The 17,235-nt window shown below is 38.4% G+C and overlaps 1 protein-coding gene across 7 annotated transcripts in view; it reads right to left on the minus strand.

The window, feature by feature from the left end:
- Positions 1 to 17,235, minus strand: part of LOC114877542 (nephrin-like) — a 279,693-nt gene that overhangs the window by 32,677 nt on the left and 229,781 nt on the right. For all 7 annotated transcript variants that reach the window (XM_046288951.1, XM_029190231.2, XM_029190227.2 and 4 more), the window contains 5 exons: positions 10,836 to 11,044; positions 8,637 to 8,753; positions 4,127 to 4,330; positions 3,416 to 3,567; positions 2,383 to 2,527 (listed from right to left, as the gene is read on the minus strand). In XM_046288951.1, the coding sequence (XP_046144907.1) occupies positions 2,383 to 2,527; positions 3,416 to 3,567; positions 4,127 to 4,330; positions 8,637 to 8,753; positions 10,836 to 11,044 (827 nt within the window). The remainder of the gene's footprint in view (positions 1 to 2,382; positions 2,528 to 3,415; positions 3,568 to 4,126; positions 4,331 to 8,636; positions 8,754 to 10,835; positions 11,045 to 17,235) is intronic.

A 17,235-nucleotide genomic window follows, 5' to 3' on the forward strand; every position in this document is an offset into this window, starting at 1 on the left:
GGATCAAGTCAGCTTCACGGAAATTAATGGTACATGCCGATCCGTGGCTAAAGATTCTCTCGTTTCCTCGACTTTCTCCTTTCTATCCGACCCCTTCTCTTACATTCTCCGTCCCCACTATCCTCCTTTTATCCATCTTCTTTTTCCACTACAACTTCGCACTACCCTCGAAACTCTCACCACTTTTTTTCTCCACCTTTTTCCTCTTTTTCTTTCGCCACTTATCGCTCTGGCTGTCTCGCTCCCTCCCACGGTTTTTTTCCATTAGCCACTTGGACCGCTAATTCCGCGTAGAGTAATGGAGAACGCGGGAAACAGGGAAAAATTTACTCGTTATTGCAGACACGAATCTTGCGAGCGGGTATTATCGGATTTGTTCGGTAGACTCGTATTATCAGGCCTTGGCGTTCCAGGCGAGAGAAATCATAAGCAAAGAGCTGGTTGGCGAACGTCGTGAATCGATATCCTAGGTTGCTCGTTTCCTTTTTTTTTTTCTCTTCCTCTCTCCTTTTCACCGTTTCCTCATTCTTCTTCGCTCCTGCATTTCACCGGAGGAACGGTATCGAACGGCCACCGGGGAACGAATTTCTTGCTAATAGCCAGCCGGAGATCGAGCGTGAAACCAATACCAGCCACTGCCTGACGGAATTCTCCTGGATAAATAAGCCGACGAACCTTTCTGATACCACTGCAGAGGTGAGTTTTAATTCGTACCGGCAAATCAACGAGCTCCTCTGATTTCTGGGGTGAACAACCCCGTACTGACATCAATCACAATGGTTAATGATTGTCAAATAATATTTAACTGAATTATTTTTGTCCATCGGTGATGAAAAAAAATAGTTGCAAAAATAAATGATATTGTACGAAACTAAGAGGACGGTAGAGCGGGAATTTTACTTTAAATATTTGGCATCGGTATCGTTCTGGTTCAAGCATTTGTGTTTAGTTTATAGCGTGTTCTGGTTAGTTGCCAAGAAGCCTGTTCCACTGTAAGATTGCACATTGGAGGAATAGCGGTGCTGTCGTCGGGTTCTTAAGTGCCGAGGGTGTTAGTGGAGCGGAAATTTATAGAAGGATGACTATTCAATGCGGAACAAGGCAATACGAGGGAAAGAAACTGCCTGAAAAATGGAAGACTTAACGAAGGCAAAAATTGCACAGATGAATCGTGCCAATCTGGCTTTTCAACCGATTCGAAGCACTCTTTGCGATGAGAATGACACGAGTTCTAGAACAATTGGGATCGATGTTAAGGAACGACATGCAAGCTTTTCTTTCTTTATCAAACGTTCAACAGGGAAGAGGTCGATATCGATTCTTTATGGTGAAATAAAATGTATAATCTTCGATAAATAAAAAAATTCAAGCAGTAATTAAAATTTCTTTTTAATAAATTTTAATAAGAAATGAAATTTCCTATAAAAATAAAATCTACGATCTTTTCAGAGAGCTTGAAAAACAATAGTTTGTTCCAGTGTTAAGCTTCAATTTCACGCTTCGTTGTATTCCTCTCGGCTTTCTATTTCCTCTGATATTAATAATTCTCAAAAATTCATAAATTCCATTACCAAACGCTTCTATTCACACGCTTCATAACATAATTCACGTGAAAATTCGTTCATAAAAGGATAGACGAACGGTGTTCCAATCTTCAACGGGCAGAGTTTCAGCCAGCCGCTTTGAAGGGCTTCGAAAGAATTAATTAAAATTTTTTAGTTAATCCAAATAAGCCACGGGGGGTAAAGTTGACTGGAAGAATGGACATTCTCGACACGCGTTTCATATTAAACCCTGACGCTGTTCATCGACGAGGAAACTTCGGCAAAGCTATTTCAGCTTCTCACGGAACGATACAATCGTTGCTAGACGAGCTTCCTATCGATTACGCGAATTAAATTATCTGCCGGACTCGGCCGGCCAATAAATTGCTCATCAGCCGTATATCATTTTTATTGGACACCGATGTGAAAACCAATCGATCAGATTTCACTTCTGTTCAAAATAAGAAGCTTCTGTTCTTTTCTTTCTTTTCTATTAACCCCTGAAGTCTGGGTCTATCAAGATCGAAACTTACAAAACATATTAAATTAAAATTGGACCTCTCTCCATGGTCTGCCATCCTAGGTTTTAATTACATTAACAGATGATGAGCAAAACTAAACTAAAAGTGAAATTGTATGGTATTGATGATGAAAAGCTTAATTTAATTATAATTTTTGGATACTGGGTTTTTTTGTTTACCAGCAATTAATATAAATAATGATCTCAAAAGTAATTACCACACGCATGTACAAGAAATGACATAACGTATAGTAAAATAACAGAACTATTATGTTACGTTATGGTATATGTAGGTGAAATTTCCATGAAAACACTCACGGTATATATCGAGCTTCCATCCATCCTCCATCTCGGAATCCGGGATATCCGGCACGCTGCCATGGCAGGAGAGGAACTTGCCGGCATCCTCGATACTCGGCTCGAAGGTGAGAAGGCTCGTGGTGACGTTCTTGTCGGGGCTCATCTGCGGGATAGCTTTCATGAATTTAAAACAGTTTACCGAACCGTTTGGTAATCACAGTGCCGACGTAGAAAAAACAAAGCCTGTAGGTAAGCGGAGAAGTTTGGGAGGGCTGATTTACGGAATCGAGCTGACACGAGAGGCGCGTCGAAAGTCGATTTCCGTGGAATCGAGTTCCCGGCGCGGCGACTCGACGTGATTGCTTTCTCGATCAAACCGTCTGGACGTTTGCGAAATAATTTGCAATATAATTGCCGGCGAGATATATAGCGACGTTGACTGGCGCAGTAGAAATATCCACGTATGGTCAGGCACGTTATAATTATAATTATTCCCTTCTCCTGAAATTAAATTAATCGTGGCAAAAACATGTTAAGATTTATATGTACTAAATCCTCTCCTTCGTATTAAAGAACTTTTATTATCAACTAGGTAATTAAATCACTTCGCGACTGGAGGGTTGAATCTGTTCCTCGCACGAAGTCTGTTGTCTCTTTTCCGAGCAAACGTCAACGAGATAATGGAATCCTATATTGAAGAACAATATTATGGAAACGAGTCGGGAGAGTGAGAAATAATTGAACATTTTCTTGGCTTCGTCGGGTTTCCATGGGATTGTAGCTGTTGCGGGTGTTTAAAGGTGCTCGTTTCGGTTTAAATGGATCAGAAATTCTTTAGACGTGAAAGCAGTGTAATTTTAAGAGTAATGCAGGGTAAATGAAATATTTTCTTTCACTTTGACTTGAAAGAAAATTGAATGTACACATACAATGTAGGGTATATTATTCGTATACTCTAAAAGTTTTGAGAATAATCATTGCGCTTGAATTTTCCTATTCTTCTGATAAAACTCTCAAAACATTCAGCTTCGGAATCATAACAAAGACTCACCGTCTGTCTGGCGTTCCTCAGCACGATGCTACCTTTCGACCATGTGATCTTCGGGGTCGGTCTAGCCCCGACGACTTCGCAGCCGATTTCGTACGTGGTACCAGCACTGAATGGACGGTTTTCCCCTTGCATGCGGACCCACAATGGCCTCACTGAAACACGTGTACCATCCATTAGTCTTCCGTCCGAGGAACCTCGGCTATAGTGTTTGCAAAATCATCGCGAGAATTCCTGCTTTAAGGGTCGAAAACTGGTCGAAGAGCGGCGAGAAAGGGTTGAAAACGATTTTAACAGCATCGTTCAAGTGTTTGGTAAATACTTGCCTAAGAATAAACCTCGCTTTTAACAAGAGCTATTTAAACATGATTTTACGATAAAATGGGTTTTTCGATAAAAGGTAATAAATTGAAAGTTTCATTGGATTATTTTTTCTACATAAATAGATAGAAATTCAATCAGCTTTCCCGGGAAAAATGCGGATGTTCCAGAACCTCGACCTTACCCTTAGACGGTCGCGGGGAGACTGACGATGTAAAGGGGAAAGCCTCATATATAGACCACCCCTTGGCACGAATTTGAATTAATATTTCTCAATCATATATCAAATTTTGTAATATATAATAAATAAAAATGATATTAGTTTGGTTCTAAATTATTTTTAATATTAATATCATAAAAATTAAAACTTTGGGAATTTGTATAAGTACTCACAGTTCATATCCAAGGTGACAGAGCTCGATATAGCTGCAACCATGTTGTTATTCGATGCCTGGCAAGTTAAAACAGCGTTCAGATGTTCACGTCCCAGTTTCTCCAGTCTCAACACATTACGGACCCTTTTGGTGCCGACGGTTTCGTAGGTGTCGTCGAGGAGAGCGTTTTCCTGCCACCACGTCACTCGTGGTTGCGGTCGACCTAGTAAAACGAAACAGAGAATGAACAAGATTCTCGTACAAACTTTCCTCTCTACTGTCAATTCACCATTTTCGCCGTTAAATCAGTGAAAAGATATTCTTGGAATTTTCTTTCGAATAAAGAGAGAAGATTATTTGAAATGCAAATGTGACGTATCCTCCAACACAGAAGATAAATGACGACTTCTTTTACATTTCTACAACTTTCAATCTTATATTTAATAATATTTCTATTCTCTTCTACTAATAACCAACACGATTTTCTTCAAATAAAATTCTTTTTCAAGAGGGAGCAAGGTTTTTATAAATGTTTCATTCCGCACAAACAGACGTTCAACCCGTCTCTGTGCCTTCCATTTTCCACGAATAAAAGGGAACGAAAAAAAGGCTACGTATCGTAGAATATTTGCGTTGCATTTTATCGATAAAAATAGAAGAATCATTGAAATATTTAAAGGGGCGAATCGATGGTCGTGGTAAAAATAGGAATTTCAAATTTCCGTCTGATATTTTTTCCCTGCACCGCGGCGGCCGCATCCTGCCGGATTCCACGTATATTTTATTTTCTCTATCCGTTTGTTTACACATGTTGGTCCAATCAAGGGATCGCAGGTAGAATTGAAAAAGGCCGGTGATACGGTTCCCGAAATGATAAAACAACGTGCAATGAGTGCTCTCGGATTCGTACTGGACAAGTAAAAACGTAACTGCTCCTGTAGAACATCAATTTCTAACTGCATCAAATTATTCTATTTATTTGCTTTTCTTTTCAGACACGAAAAATCTTCGACATGATTAATCCAGTGCAAGTAACGTTGAGCATAACTAGAATACATTAACGTCAAACATTAAGCGGGAAACTTATCGATATTCTATCTCACAGTGCATTTAATCCTTCGTAATTTGCTTAATTCCCATGAATATTGGAGACAGGATTAATGGATTAATATAACACGTTCGATTTTGTAAAATTAGTATTTCCATGATTAATGGAGGATATTATGACGATAAAATTCTGACTTTCTCGTTGATGTCTTAATTAAACATTTACGCTTAAGATTACTTAAAAATATTCAATTCTGAAAAAGACACCTCGAAGACAATTGTTTTCACGATCTACAGGATGCTTTTTTCTCTCTTTCTAATGGCAATAAACTAGGTTAAATAGCGATTTCGGAGGGAAACAGTGTTGGCAAGTTATTTTCTTAGCACGCGAGTGCAATAACGAAAAGACGTACCGAATTATGCCGTGTAAATCCTCTGCCTGCAATTCCTCATAAATAAATACACCCTAGTAAATAATAAACGGTGGAAGTTGTACGAGAAACTACGGTCTGTGGTCGGTTTTAATGTCACAGAGGCGAGAACGCGGCAGAGAGTACACGTAAGATACACATATCTATTTATAGGGTGAGTTTCATAAAATAAATCACTGCAATATTGATTTTAAGCTTTGTGAATATTTTTGAAAGAAGATTTGTTAGTAGAAATAACCTTATCTTAACTCCGTTTTTAATTTTATAAAATTCCAAACGATTTAACCTTCGAACAGCGGACCATGGAGAGAGTCACAATTCTAATTTAATATGATTTTCATTTTCTATGTTTCGCAGTGCTTTCTTAACAATTATTATTTTAATGTATGAAACTCTTTCTTTTAAAATTTAAATATTTAACATGTTTTGTAAGTTTGGTTCTCAATTGACCCAGGCTCTGCTGTTCAAGGGTTAAACAACTGTTATGAAATAAGAAGGTAAAGAGGGTTTTCAGAATGTTATGTTAGATAATTTAAATTGCAAAGTGCAGTTTAAAGCGCGATGGAATCGTTGAAAAGTGTAGAGAACGTAACGCTTTCGCGGAGGTAGTATCTCTTTGAGTAGTACAACTCAGTACTTAGTCAGACAACTTGGAGTAGTTAGATGTGCAGTTAGACCGGTTTCTATCTGTTTCAATATTTCCTCCTCTATTTCTTGGCAGAATGCAAATCGTGCATGAATACAAGACGATCCGGTTTCCGCTTGAGCCAACATTTTCACTCATAAATCTTGTAAAATTAATTACCGAGTTTCGAGCTAAAAAACTTTTCGATATTTACATTCCAATTTCGACGCGTTTTTCAGAATGTATGATTTACAGCGAAGTAAATAATTTTCAAATGGCTACGTTACTAAAGATTCTTAGCAACGTTTCACAGCGATCGCTAAAATGAAAAGTGAAAAGGAGGAATTCGTCAAGTAGTTGGTTAATAAATCTCGTTCTTCATTTTGCTCGTTGAACGCAGTATTTTACTCACGAGCCTCTAGCGGATATAAATTTCGTAGCGAGCCAAAAGCGTTGCCTCGCCAATCCGTTCTTTTACTCTCGACCTTCTCGTTTCTCTTCTGCCCGTCTGTTTATAGATCCTTATAAAAGGATACGCGGCGCGGGTTGCGCCTCGGAGGAGCCGAAGACGCGTTAAGATAAACGCGAGCGTGTGCTCTAACGCGTTCGCGTGAAAACCGGAAGAACGTTATACTAAGCCGCGTGCTTCGTCTTCTCCGACGCTATTAAATTTTCATTTTAATCATACTTCGTTCCGGCCTTCGAAACGATCAACCTTCCGGCTGATGGAAATTTTCTCACGCGATAGCGGATGTCGTTGAAATTATTTCACGCATATTCGAACTGAAGATCTATTTTATTATTATTACAAAAATATTCAATTTATTATTAACCCTCCGTCAGCAATCTTAATGTTAGTGACGCGATCTGCATAGGAGATCGTTTAAGTTCGTGGCTTTTAAAAAATCTGCAAAAATTCTGGGATATTAATTAAAATCTCTACTTTAGGATATAATCGTTGATTGAGCCAAATGTTTAAAGGATTAATTGGAAAAAATAAATATTTGTAGTTGAAGCTGCAGGTGGTTAACAAGTTATGAATATTTTATAATTGTTAAAAATTTCTATTACGACATGTCAAATATTCATCGTCAGTCGAGATTACAATATAAAAAGTGAAAGAAGAGCAAATTCTTTTTTAGGAGCAACGAGATCGTGACTGTGTAAATATAATAGAAAAGATCTCCTTTTTCGTAAGAATACCTCGTTGTAGAAATATGGTACGCACGTGGTAACCAACCTGGTCTCTTTTTATTAGATTAATCAATTTAAAACCTTACCCCCTGGCGTGAATTTCGCTTTGAGCAAGACACTAGATCCCTCGTGATCTTGTACAGTCCTTTTCCTCGGGGAAAGGAAAAGAAATAAGGGAAAAATGACAGCAGAAAGGAGCCTAGATTTTGTATGTATAAATTTAAATACGTGGCCAAGAAATTTTCATTTCCTTAGCTAAGAAATTAATTAGTTCATGAATTGTAAATTCTGCGAGTTTCAATAGGTGTAAAATTATTTCCTCTTTATTTAAGATGAAAAGTTGCAAATTCGTTGTATGAAGCATAGAAATTACGTGAAATATGCGATGAAGATAGAGCGAGAATAGAGCAGTAAACGAATGGAGCTATGCGCAATGCAGCAAGGATGGAAGGAGCAGGACAGAAAATAAGGGAAAAAGAGAAACGTACTGCAGCTACAGTATTACAGAAACAGGGATGAAAAAGAAAGGAAAGCAAAGTGGAAATGAACGAAACTGTGCAAAAAAGGATTGAGATAGTAGAATCAGAAACACGGGGGAAAAAAGGAGAGTAAAAAGGGAAAACAGGAAAACTGTCAGAAACAGGGACAAATGAAAAAAAGAAGATGCAACCCGCGGAGTTTTGAGGTTTTCACGGCTGGGTTTGTTACATTTAATACTGTTTGAGGCTTTCGGGTGTAATCCGTGTCCAGAAGGAAAATATTCCCAACGTTTCTCTCCCCCTCCCCAAAAAAGGAACACCCAGTTTTATAAGGGGTCTGAGGACGTAAAACCAGAGAACGAAATACGTATAGAAAGAAACTTCCATAGAAACTAAAACCGAAGAGGAAAAAGGAGCAGAGACTCTAACGAACCAAAATTACAATGTATGGAACAATAAATCACCGGTAAAAAAAGATCCATGAATTCCATTTTTCCAAAGGTAACCTGAAGCTCGCACGAAAGAGAACAATAGCTACACGGATCGATAAATAGTAAGATAAAAAGATAAAAACGATGTTTGTGGCAATAAGAAAAGACAGGATACTCGAATATAATCCAACAGAAATAGAAAAAAAAGTATCATGCCAACATATTAAATAACATGAAAATTAATTTTTCATCAACGATATCAATATTGGCGTAAGATTACTTTCTACTTAAAAAAATAAAAAAATAAAAGATGAGTACTCACCACCAGCAGCGACACATGTAATATTCAAAGAAGCACCCTCGCTGTATGGGCCTAGAATGTAGTGGGGTATATGAGACTTTCCATCTTCGTCCAATATACTAAGCTGCTCCGGCGGTACTGTAATAATTTCACGCAATAAGATCGCTTTGGTCGTTCGTTTTTTCCTTCGTTTCTCCTCCAAACCCCCTCTTCTCTGCTTCATCCCCTTTTCGAGTGAACGTTCGCGAACACCGACTCTCCACGGGGCAAAATCAATTTGCAAGACGATGAATTACCGCACAGGCGTGTGTCATCTCGCGACACCACACTGTGGTGGCTGGTATTCTTATCTGGCAAACCCGTGGAGCACTTAAGAAGACGCCACGCTTCGACTATGCAAATTGTTTTTAACCCAGACAGCCGGGGAATTGAACGAGAGAGGGGACTTCTTCTTTGCTTTTGCAAAGAAGAAATTATTTGCGGAGAAATTGTTTTGTACTGCGGCGAGCATAGTAGATTTTTCTTGGGAAAATAAGAAACATTTTTCTTGTTTATCTTCTTGGGAAAATGGGGCTGTAGGGGAGGCCCCATTATTCATAAGAAGTATTACATTTTTCATATTTTTATGATTTGAAATTCATTTGTAGTATTTGTCTATCATGCTCGACTACGTATTTTTTAATAAAGAATTTATGGACGATTGGTGATTCAGTGGATAATTGGAATGATTTGATCGTGGGTTAAATTGATTCTAGTTGAACTGACTTTGCTAATGATTTATGGACCGATAGACGATTGATATTAATTTCGTACTAGGGTAATATTAATATTCAGAGTGATAAACTTTCTGCAAATAGGGTTATGGCACTGAAATTAATATTTGTCTAATAACTAATATTAACTCTTAGTGGTTCCAAAGTCTCTGATCATGAATTAGCAAACAAAATATTCTATGATTATTATATTCTATTTTTCCTTATTATTTTTGACGTCAGAAAAATGATATCTACGGGTCTAGAGTTCAACTAGAAAATTTTTCAAACGACAACAAGATCCGTACCGTAAGCTGAAATCTACTTATCGATATCGCCGACATCGATGCACCGATTTCGACGAGTTAAGCATCATGGACGCCGATCTAATTTCGTATTTCCCTCGATTCCGACGACTTTCAGATAAAACTCCTCTTAATCGTCGCTTGCTGAACCGTGGATCCGGGTCAAGAAGACCGAATCCACTCTCTGTTTGTTCGAGCTAATCGCGAAAAGCGGTCTGGCAAGCCTCGATCAATTTCCAAGGAGATCAAAGAAGAACAGAGAAATCGCGGAGAAAGAAAAAAGATAGGGAAATAGAAGTAGATTAGCAGGAAAGACGTCAAAGAAGTTGGAGGGGGAAAAAGAGGTTGAATATTGAGGTTTAATCGAACGAATGATGAAAAATTAACGAAAGAATTAAACAAACCTATCATGTACAAAAATGAAGAAGAACACTTAAACAAAAGTAATGAAAAATACTGAAAGATTTCGTATGTTTGAAAAAACGAAAAGGAAAACGAAATAAAAATTACTCGGTAAGATGAAAAATGAAGTGATGTGTAGGTATACCGATAAACAGAGCATCTGATAAAGGAAACCATAATAAACAAACGAACAAAGACAAGGCTAAAGATATTGCATTACAGCGTCAAGAGGAAGTAATGGATGCAGCCAACTCAAAGCGTAGGAAAACGGAAGGACGAGAAGATTAATGGAGAATGAAACGGACAGACACAAGGGACGAACGAAATACGTATCCAGTCGAGGATACAAGGAACAAAGGATCAAAGGATTCTGGCGGAAAACTGGTTGGAATGCGCGTAAAAAAGAAAACTGCATTAAAAAAGAATTTGTCAAAAATACTTAAGACAAACGGAATTAAAATTAAATAAATTCTACGAATTAAAATTAAATAATCAGTAGAGTTATATTAATATTATAATGTAACTAATCCCAGAACGATGTCAAATTTAAAAAGTGAAGATAATGTGAAATACGAAATTAAGATTCTGGTTCTCTCCATGGTCCGCGCACCGACGGATGAAGATGCTGTTCATCCTAGCCGTTCGAATATTTATAAACGATAGATGAGAAAACGCGAATGATAGAATGTAGATCGAAGAGGAATAAGAGGATGAAGAGGAAGATCAAAGATGGTAGAGATTCTGATCCGTTGAATACTCACTGATCACCGTGAGATTGACTTTACTGTTCCTGGTCGGCGACTGCTTGAAATCGACCCTGCATCTGTAAACGGCTGCGTCGCTCTCACGGACGTTGTTCAGGGTGAGTTTTGCGGGATTCTCCGAGTATCTGAAGAAGGCACGACTGTCGAGGCTGCTATCCTGCCAGTGTTGTCCTTGTTCCAGGTTGCTTTGCTTCCTTGTGTCGAAACTGCAAATAGACGGGGTATGTAGCGAGCGACATGTAGCTATCGAGAATTGAAGGGGTTTCAGAAGATGCTTGGGAAAGGAAAAAATTCGCTACCGTGACTGGAAATGGCATACGCGACCACCGAGATCGAAACGATTTCCGACATCAAGCTTAGAATAAATAAGAATTCAAACAGTTTATCGTTTCGTGAATTCCTATTTCCCTCTGCTTTTCGCCCTTGACGTATTCTTCTATATTCCGCAAACAGTTTTAATTTTTCAAACGAAATACAACAGCAAACAATGAATCAATTACAAAGCTAACTATCAATTTTATCCTCAACGAATTAAACAATACCTGGAATTAATCAATATACAACGACGCATTTGTCATAGAATTAACGTCCGGATAATTAATCGATTCGCGTAATCAGCGTTCCGGCTATCCATTGTTTGTTCGAAAAATACGAATATCTGTGCCGTTGGAAAAATATTCGGAGAATTTCGCATTAGGATGCCGCGAAAATTACGAACGATAACACCCGACGCGTGAACTGTACAATGTCCCCAATTGCATCGGGAAATTTCGAATATTTCTCGATGGTATTTCGAGGCAGCCGCGGGAACAGAAATGCACGGGAAGCACGGGATGGTAACCAGGTCACGGTTCTGTTGTCAATAAAACGGGTAGCCGCGATTGTTGCTCGCTTGATATTCCCCTGGAAGTTTATTAGCCTGGTGTGTAAACACTTTGAACGTTTTACCGAGGTCCCTGGGCTTAATATCGCGCCGCGAAGAAAGAAAACAGAGCTCGAAACTCCGGTGAAAGAACGCGGCTCGCGTTGCAACCGAGGCTTTTCCACTTTCCTTCGGTTCGCGTGAGCTTTATTTTCCACGAAAGCTTGTCTACGTCTGACACACGTTTTCATTGTTACCTTCGACACTACTTGGAAGCGATTTTTCGTAGAATTTTCGTAGAATATTCTTGCATCGAGCGAGCATCCGCTTCGTTGAAACTTCTTTTTTTTTTAAATTAGAAGTTTGTTAATTTTCAAAATAGGCGAAAATTTCATTGCCACTGATGAAAATTTAAAAATGTATTCTTCTAATAAGTAAAAATTCAAGGATTAAAATAACAGATAAGATAATTATTCGAAAATATTTTTAACAGTTCATAAAATCGTGTGTCGTACTAGTTATGACTGTTTCTAACTGTCCCGTTCGACGTGTTGATAAAAACTTGTATAAGGATCGAAAAGTTTCGAGAAAGGCTCGTGATCCTTCCGCATGGATACACAGATGGACGTTAAAGTATCCTTTCAGATTCGAAGCCGGGCACGAGATGAGGGTGAAACTTTCATATTGGCTGCGCTAAACTCCCCCGGAAACGATCAATCGAGAAATACGTCCGGTTATCAAAGAAAAGCAGCAAGTCACGCGAGATTCTTCAGCCACTTTAACATCTAATATCTGGCTTTTTACGCGACGCTACTTTTATTACGTGCCTGTCCTCGCAATTGCGACGGGATCTAACTAAATTTATGGTGTATCGATAGCCTGGGAGCTTCTTAAAGAGATCAAAGAACCATTCTACCTTCAAAGGTATTTCTCCAACGAGTTATTTACATTTTCTTCCTCCTTTCCACCCCGTTTCGATCCGTTGCACATCCTCGCTACTCCGCGTAGCGACGTTATAAATACGCGAGATCGAATTTCGAAAGGGATAATAGCAGTGAAAGAAGCTCCCATTCTCCTTTCTTCTCCATTTTAGAAACTGTTATCGAATGGCTTTCAATTAAACTTCAAAGTGCAATAGAGTCTTCATTTTAAACGACCTCATTAAACAATAACAAAGTTCCCTGTTCGATATTCAATTTATAGTACGCTTAAATGTAAATTAGTTAGACGATATGAATATATATTATATAATACATACGAAACGAACTCGGCGTGTTATCTCGAAGAAGGCTCAAGAACGACTGAATATGTTCACGCTTCGACGTGTTTACCGCCGATGACTCGAGTGTTTATGCAAAGGGATTAACCCTATCTTGAGCGCGGTACTAAGACTACCGGTTCCGATAGCCTCGCGGCTCCGGATTATAATTTCATCTTTCCATGCACGCACTAACTTTCATAGATTCTGGAGTTTACTTCCGGTTTACTTTAATCTCAGGAAAAGCCTCGGGACTAGCACTTGTGTTTCGCACCCACGCGTAACAATAAAAAAAGTTATTAATTCTATCGGAGAGGGTAACAAAGTTAACCGGTTTCCGAGCGGAATTATCATGCCCGTGAAATTAACCGAATAGCCAAACTCAATTTTTATTAAACCAGCCTGTGGCGTTCAGTTCGCTCCGCGCCCCGATTTCCCCGTGCAAACCAATTATTCCGCTGTTACGCGTTAAAGTTCATGGTTAATTACATCCTGCTTGCCAAACGGTCGCTTTGAACAATCGGAATCGCGTGCACCCCTTTCGGATGCATCTCTCGATACCCCGCTATCCATGCTCCTTCGATTTAATTTTAGCTTATTAATTCGAATTTCGTAATTGACCAATTTATATCTCGTTGATTTTGATGACTCAAAAGAACAAAGAGCTGGAATACTTGGGACTGGATAATGCTGTTTGAAGTACACGGGGGGTGAAACAATACAGGAGCGAGAATTATTCAATTCAATTATTTCAGTTAATCAGTGGATAAGAATAAAATTCCACCGAAATTCTCCTTCACAAATTATCTACAATTTTCCAAACTCTTTATTTAACATTTCGGAAATTGCCTGGAGCCTAGCAAGCGACACGAGGAATAAATGACATAAAAGGATTTTCAGATGAAAAAAAGAACTCATCGCGGTGGAATACAAAAGATACGCCCAGGGGCATGGTTGGCTCGTAAACATTTGAAAAAATTTTGTGATAACCGTGCCAGTGTAACAAATGCCGTGGTATAATAACGCTGACAGAATACGCTTCCCGGTGATTGCAGGACGAAGCGGAACGCTCGCGGGAAATGTCACGCCTCGTGGGACGAGCGTATGCGGCAGATAAGAAAAAACGTTCCTGTTAATTATTAGAGGTTACTGCAGTTTTGGTAAAACATCGTTAATGGAGGAACAAATTGCGGATGTTTGAATTCTGTACGAGTCATTTTTAAATATTTCCAACACAATTATATTGGGACTTAATTTTCATTATAAATTTATAAATTTCAGAAATATAATAATTAAAACAATCAAATTCTCTATTCTAAATTATATTCAAAGTATCACCCCTTGGACGGCGGACCACGGAGAGAGACCTCAATTTTACCACGTTCCGCTGTTCAAAGGTTAACACGCAGTATAAATTAGCTGGTAACTAGTCTACGATAACACTAATTCTCCCAGAAACCTGGCTCGATCGCTTCGTAAATACCGCGAAAATCCGCAAACCGCCAGGTGCGGTCCTAAAACAGAAGTTAAATAAAGAGGCGGATAAAAAAAAATTCCTGGCAGCCGGAAAGTTGCCTACCGAAACGGGGCTGAGAGTGTTAAACGCCGGTGAAATTCATCGTGGAAAACCGTAACTCGGAATCCCTTTCGCGTTTCAAACGTTTCCATGTTCGCGATAGAGAAAGAAAGGGAAAAAAGCCGAGACACAGGAACATAAGACGGTTCTTTATTCCTTCCGAGGAATAAAAAAATGAAATTCTTCGCTTAAAAGCCGCACGCGTCGCGGAATAAACTCGCCAGACGCGAGTGTTCCGCGTTTTAATAAAACTATGGATTGTAAAGTTTCACGGGTAATGCGATGAACGTATTACTTACACGAGGATGGGCAATAATTCGCGGCCATAATTCTTGGGTCGCGGCTGGAACACGCGGGGCCAAGGAATCGAATGGTCGAGGGTAGAAAGCAATTCATTTTATGGACGTTTAACCCTGCTCCTCGTCGGCAAGAACAACGTGGCCAAAGCCACGGAACATTTATGAAATTAAATGTACCCATTGCACTGGCTGGCTGATGTTTCTCTTTCGGAGAATCTGTATTCGGGAAAGATCACGTTCCTGCGACATGGGATACGTAATGGGATGCTGGTAGGTATATATTATGGGGTGACACATAGGCTGACACACTCGACGTTACTGTTTCTGATTTATGGGGAAAACGGGTTAGACAGAAGTTGTATGACTCTGAAAAATATATTTCCTTTTATTTTAGATGAATATCAGAGTGCAACCTTATTTTTAATTAGATTATTAAATTAGAATTCGATATAATACCTGAGCTTTGTATTTAAATCAATCTACCAAGCAGTATAACGAAACTTCTTTAAAATAAAAATAATGAATTATAAAAAAATTTGTAAGATTTTATTCCATAAGATGTGCAATGTTTTTTAAAAGGTTTCAAATAAGTTGTATACTTAGGTTCGTGTATTTCCCTCGTTATGTTCAAAGCTTTATAGAGAAAATTCTTGTATCTACTTCCATATATTTTGAGAATTTACTCCAGGAGGTAGGAAAACGATGCGTAATTCACCTACAAAGTTCTATGAATATAAAAAAAACAAGCACAGAGAGGGTGAATACGTCGTAGAAAACAGCACGCGAAGCAAAGATGAACACGCGAGCTTTTATAAGCGTAGGGAAAGAGATGAGATTTCTGATTTTTCCTCGTTTCTATGCATAAACCGCGATCGAATCGTGAGATCAGCTTTGGAGAATAGAAATGAGAGTGAGAGAGAGGGTATCAAGGGATTCAATACCTTATCTCAATATTTAATCGAATTTCTACGTTCTGTTCGGAGATAATTCGGACAAATATATGTATTGTTCTCTGATTATTAGAGGGAAGAATATTCATTAGATTTTATTGTCACGTATATGATTAAAATTGCACAGGGAATCGCAAAATCTCATTACACGAAAACTTTCAAATACTTCCGAGTTTCGTAACTTCAACATTTGAGAATTTCGTAATATAACTTTGAAGTTTCGTAATCTTGTTATTTTGTAGTACTACGATATGTATTCTACAATTTTAGCATTTTCTTATTCTAATACTTCGTTAGACACGCGTCTCACGATTCTGCCATCTTATAATTCGAGGGTTCCTTTATTCTACCATTCCATTAATTTATTATTCCACCACCCTAAATGTTACCATCTACCATTTCATCGTTTTACTACTCCACCATTCTACCATTTCATTATTTTCTATCATCCTATCATTCTACCAGCTTGTACAATTCTGCAACTCTTAGATTTGAAAATTGTTCACCATTCTACCTGGCATCTCGATATCATATTAGCTTCAGTAAAGAATTTAGTTGACACGTTAGACGTGATTTATAGTTTCATACAAAATAAACCTGCTACATTATTCTCCATATTTTACATTGTCCTATACAACGTTGAATCATATTGTCCCCCTACGTTGTAGAAGAGCGTACGTCACGCGTATCCGCGAGTTGGTTTATTGTTACTAATAAATCCAGCCTCATTTGACAAGCGTGCTGTCGCAAATACACGACATTCGCGCGAATTCTCCCTGTCAAACAGACATCTGTTTCAATCGCTTTCGAACGAACGCCACGTTTCTCTGTGCTGGTCCCTTATTTACACTGTACCGTGATTACAACATCGATCCCGATCGAATCTCTTTAAAACACACGCAAATAACACGTTCCTCGCTTCATGAAGATACCTCTCGTGAGATTATTTGTTATCCGTTTGGTAACGAAGAAATTTTCTCATTCGTTTCTTAAATTTGTTTAAAAGAGAACTGAAATTCTATTTCCTCTGATTTTAATAAGAGATAATTAAATTATTCTGAAAAAGGGTGAACGATTTTGAAAATTTCATTTCTTTGAACTTGAATAATGCATGAATTTCGTCTTAATGAAATCTGGCAAGAAGAAATTTCATTTAGTTTTATAGAATGAATGATAAAATATTAATGGGAGTGAATTTTCAATCCGTATTGTCTTGGTTTATCCATAAATTAATATTCTATAAAATGTGCAAATGCTGAGTGCAGCGCAAATAAGTCATATCTCCAGTGCCAGCGTTAGTTGAATAAAACAACAGAATAATAGCTGCATTAACAACTAGGTACTCTACGGCATTGAAAGTCCAATCTAGAGTTTCGAAACAGCATCTACCTATTAATGAACTAATATTTTGCGGAGTTTGCAAATTTCAAAAGTAACGCAAACGAGCTACGG

Source organism: Osmia bicornis, chromosome 15 (genome assembly GCF_907164935.1).
Source record: "Osmia bicornis bicornis chromosome 15, iOsmBic2.1, whole genome shotgun sequence".
NCBI classification, from domain to species: Eukaryota; Metazoa; Arthropoda; class Insecta; order Hymenoptera; family Megachilidae; genus Osmia; species Osmia bicornis.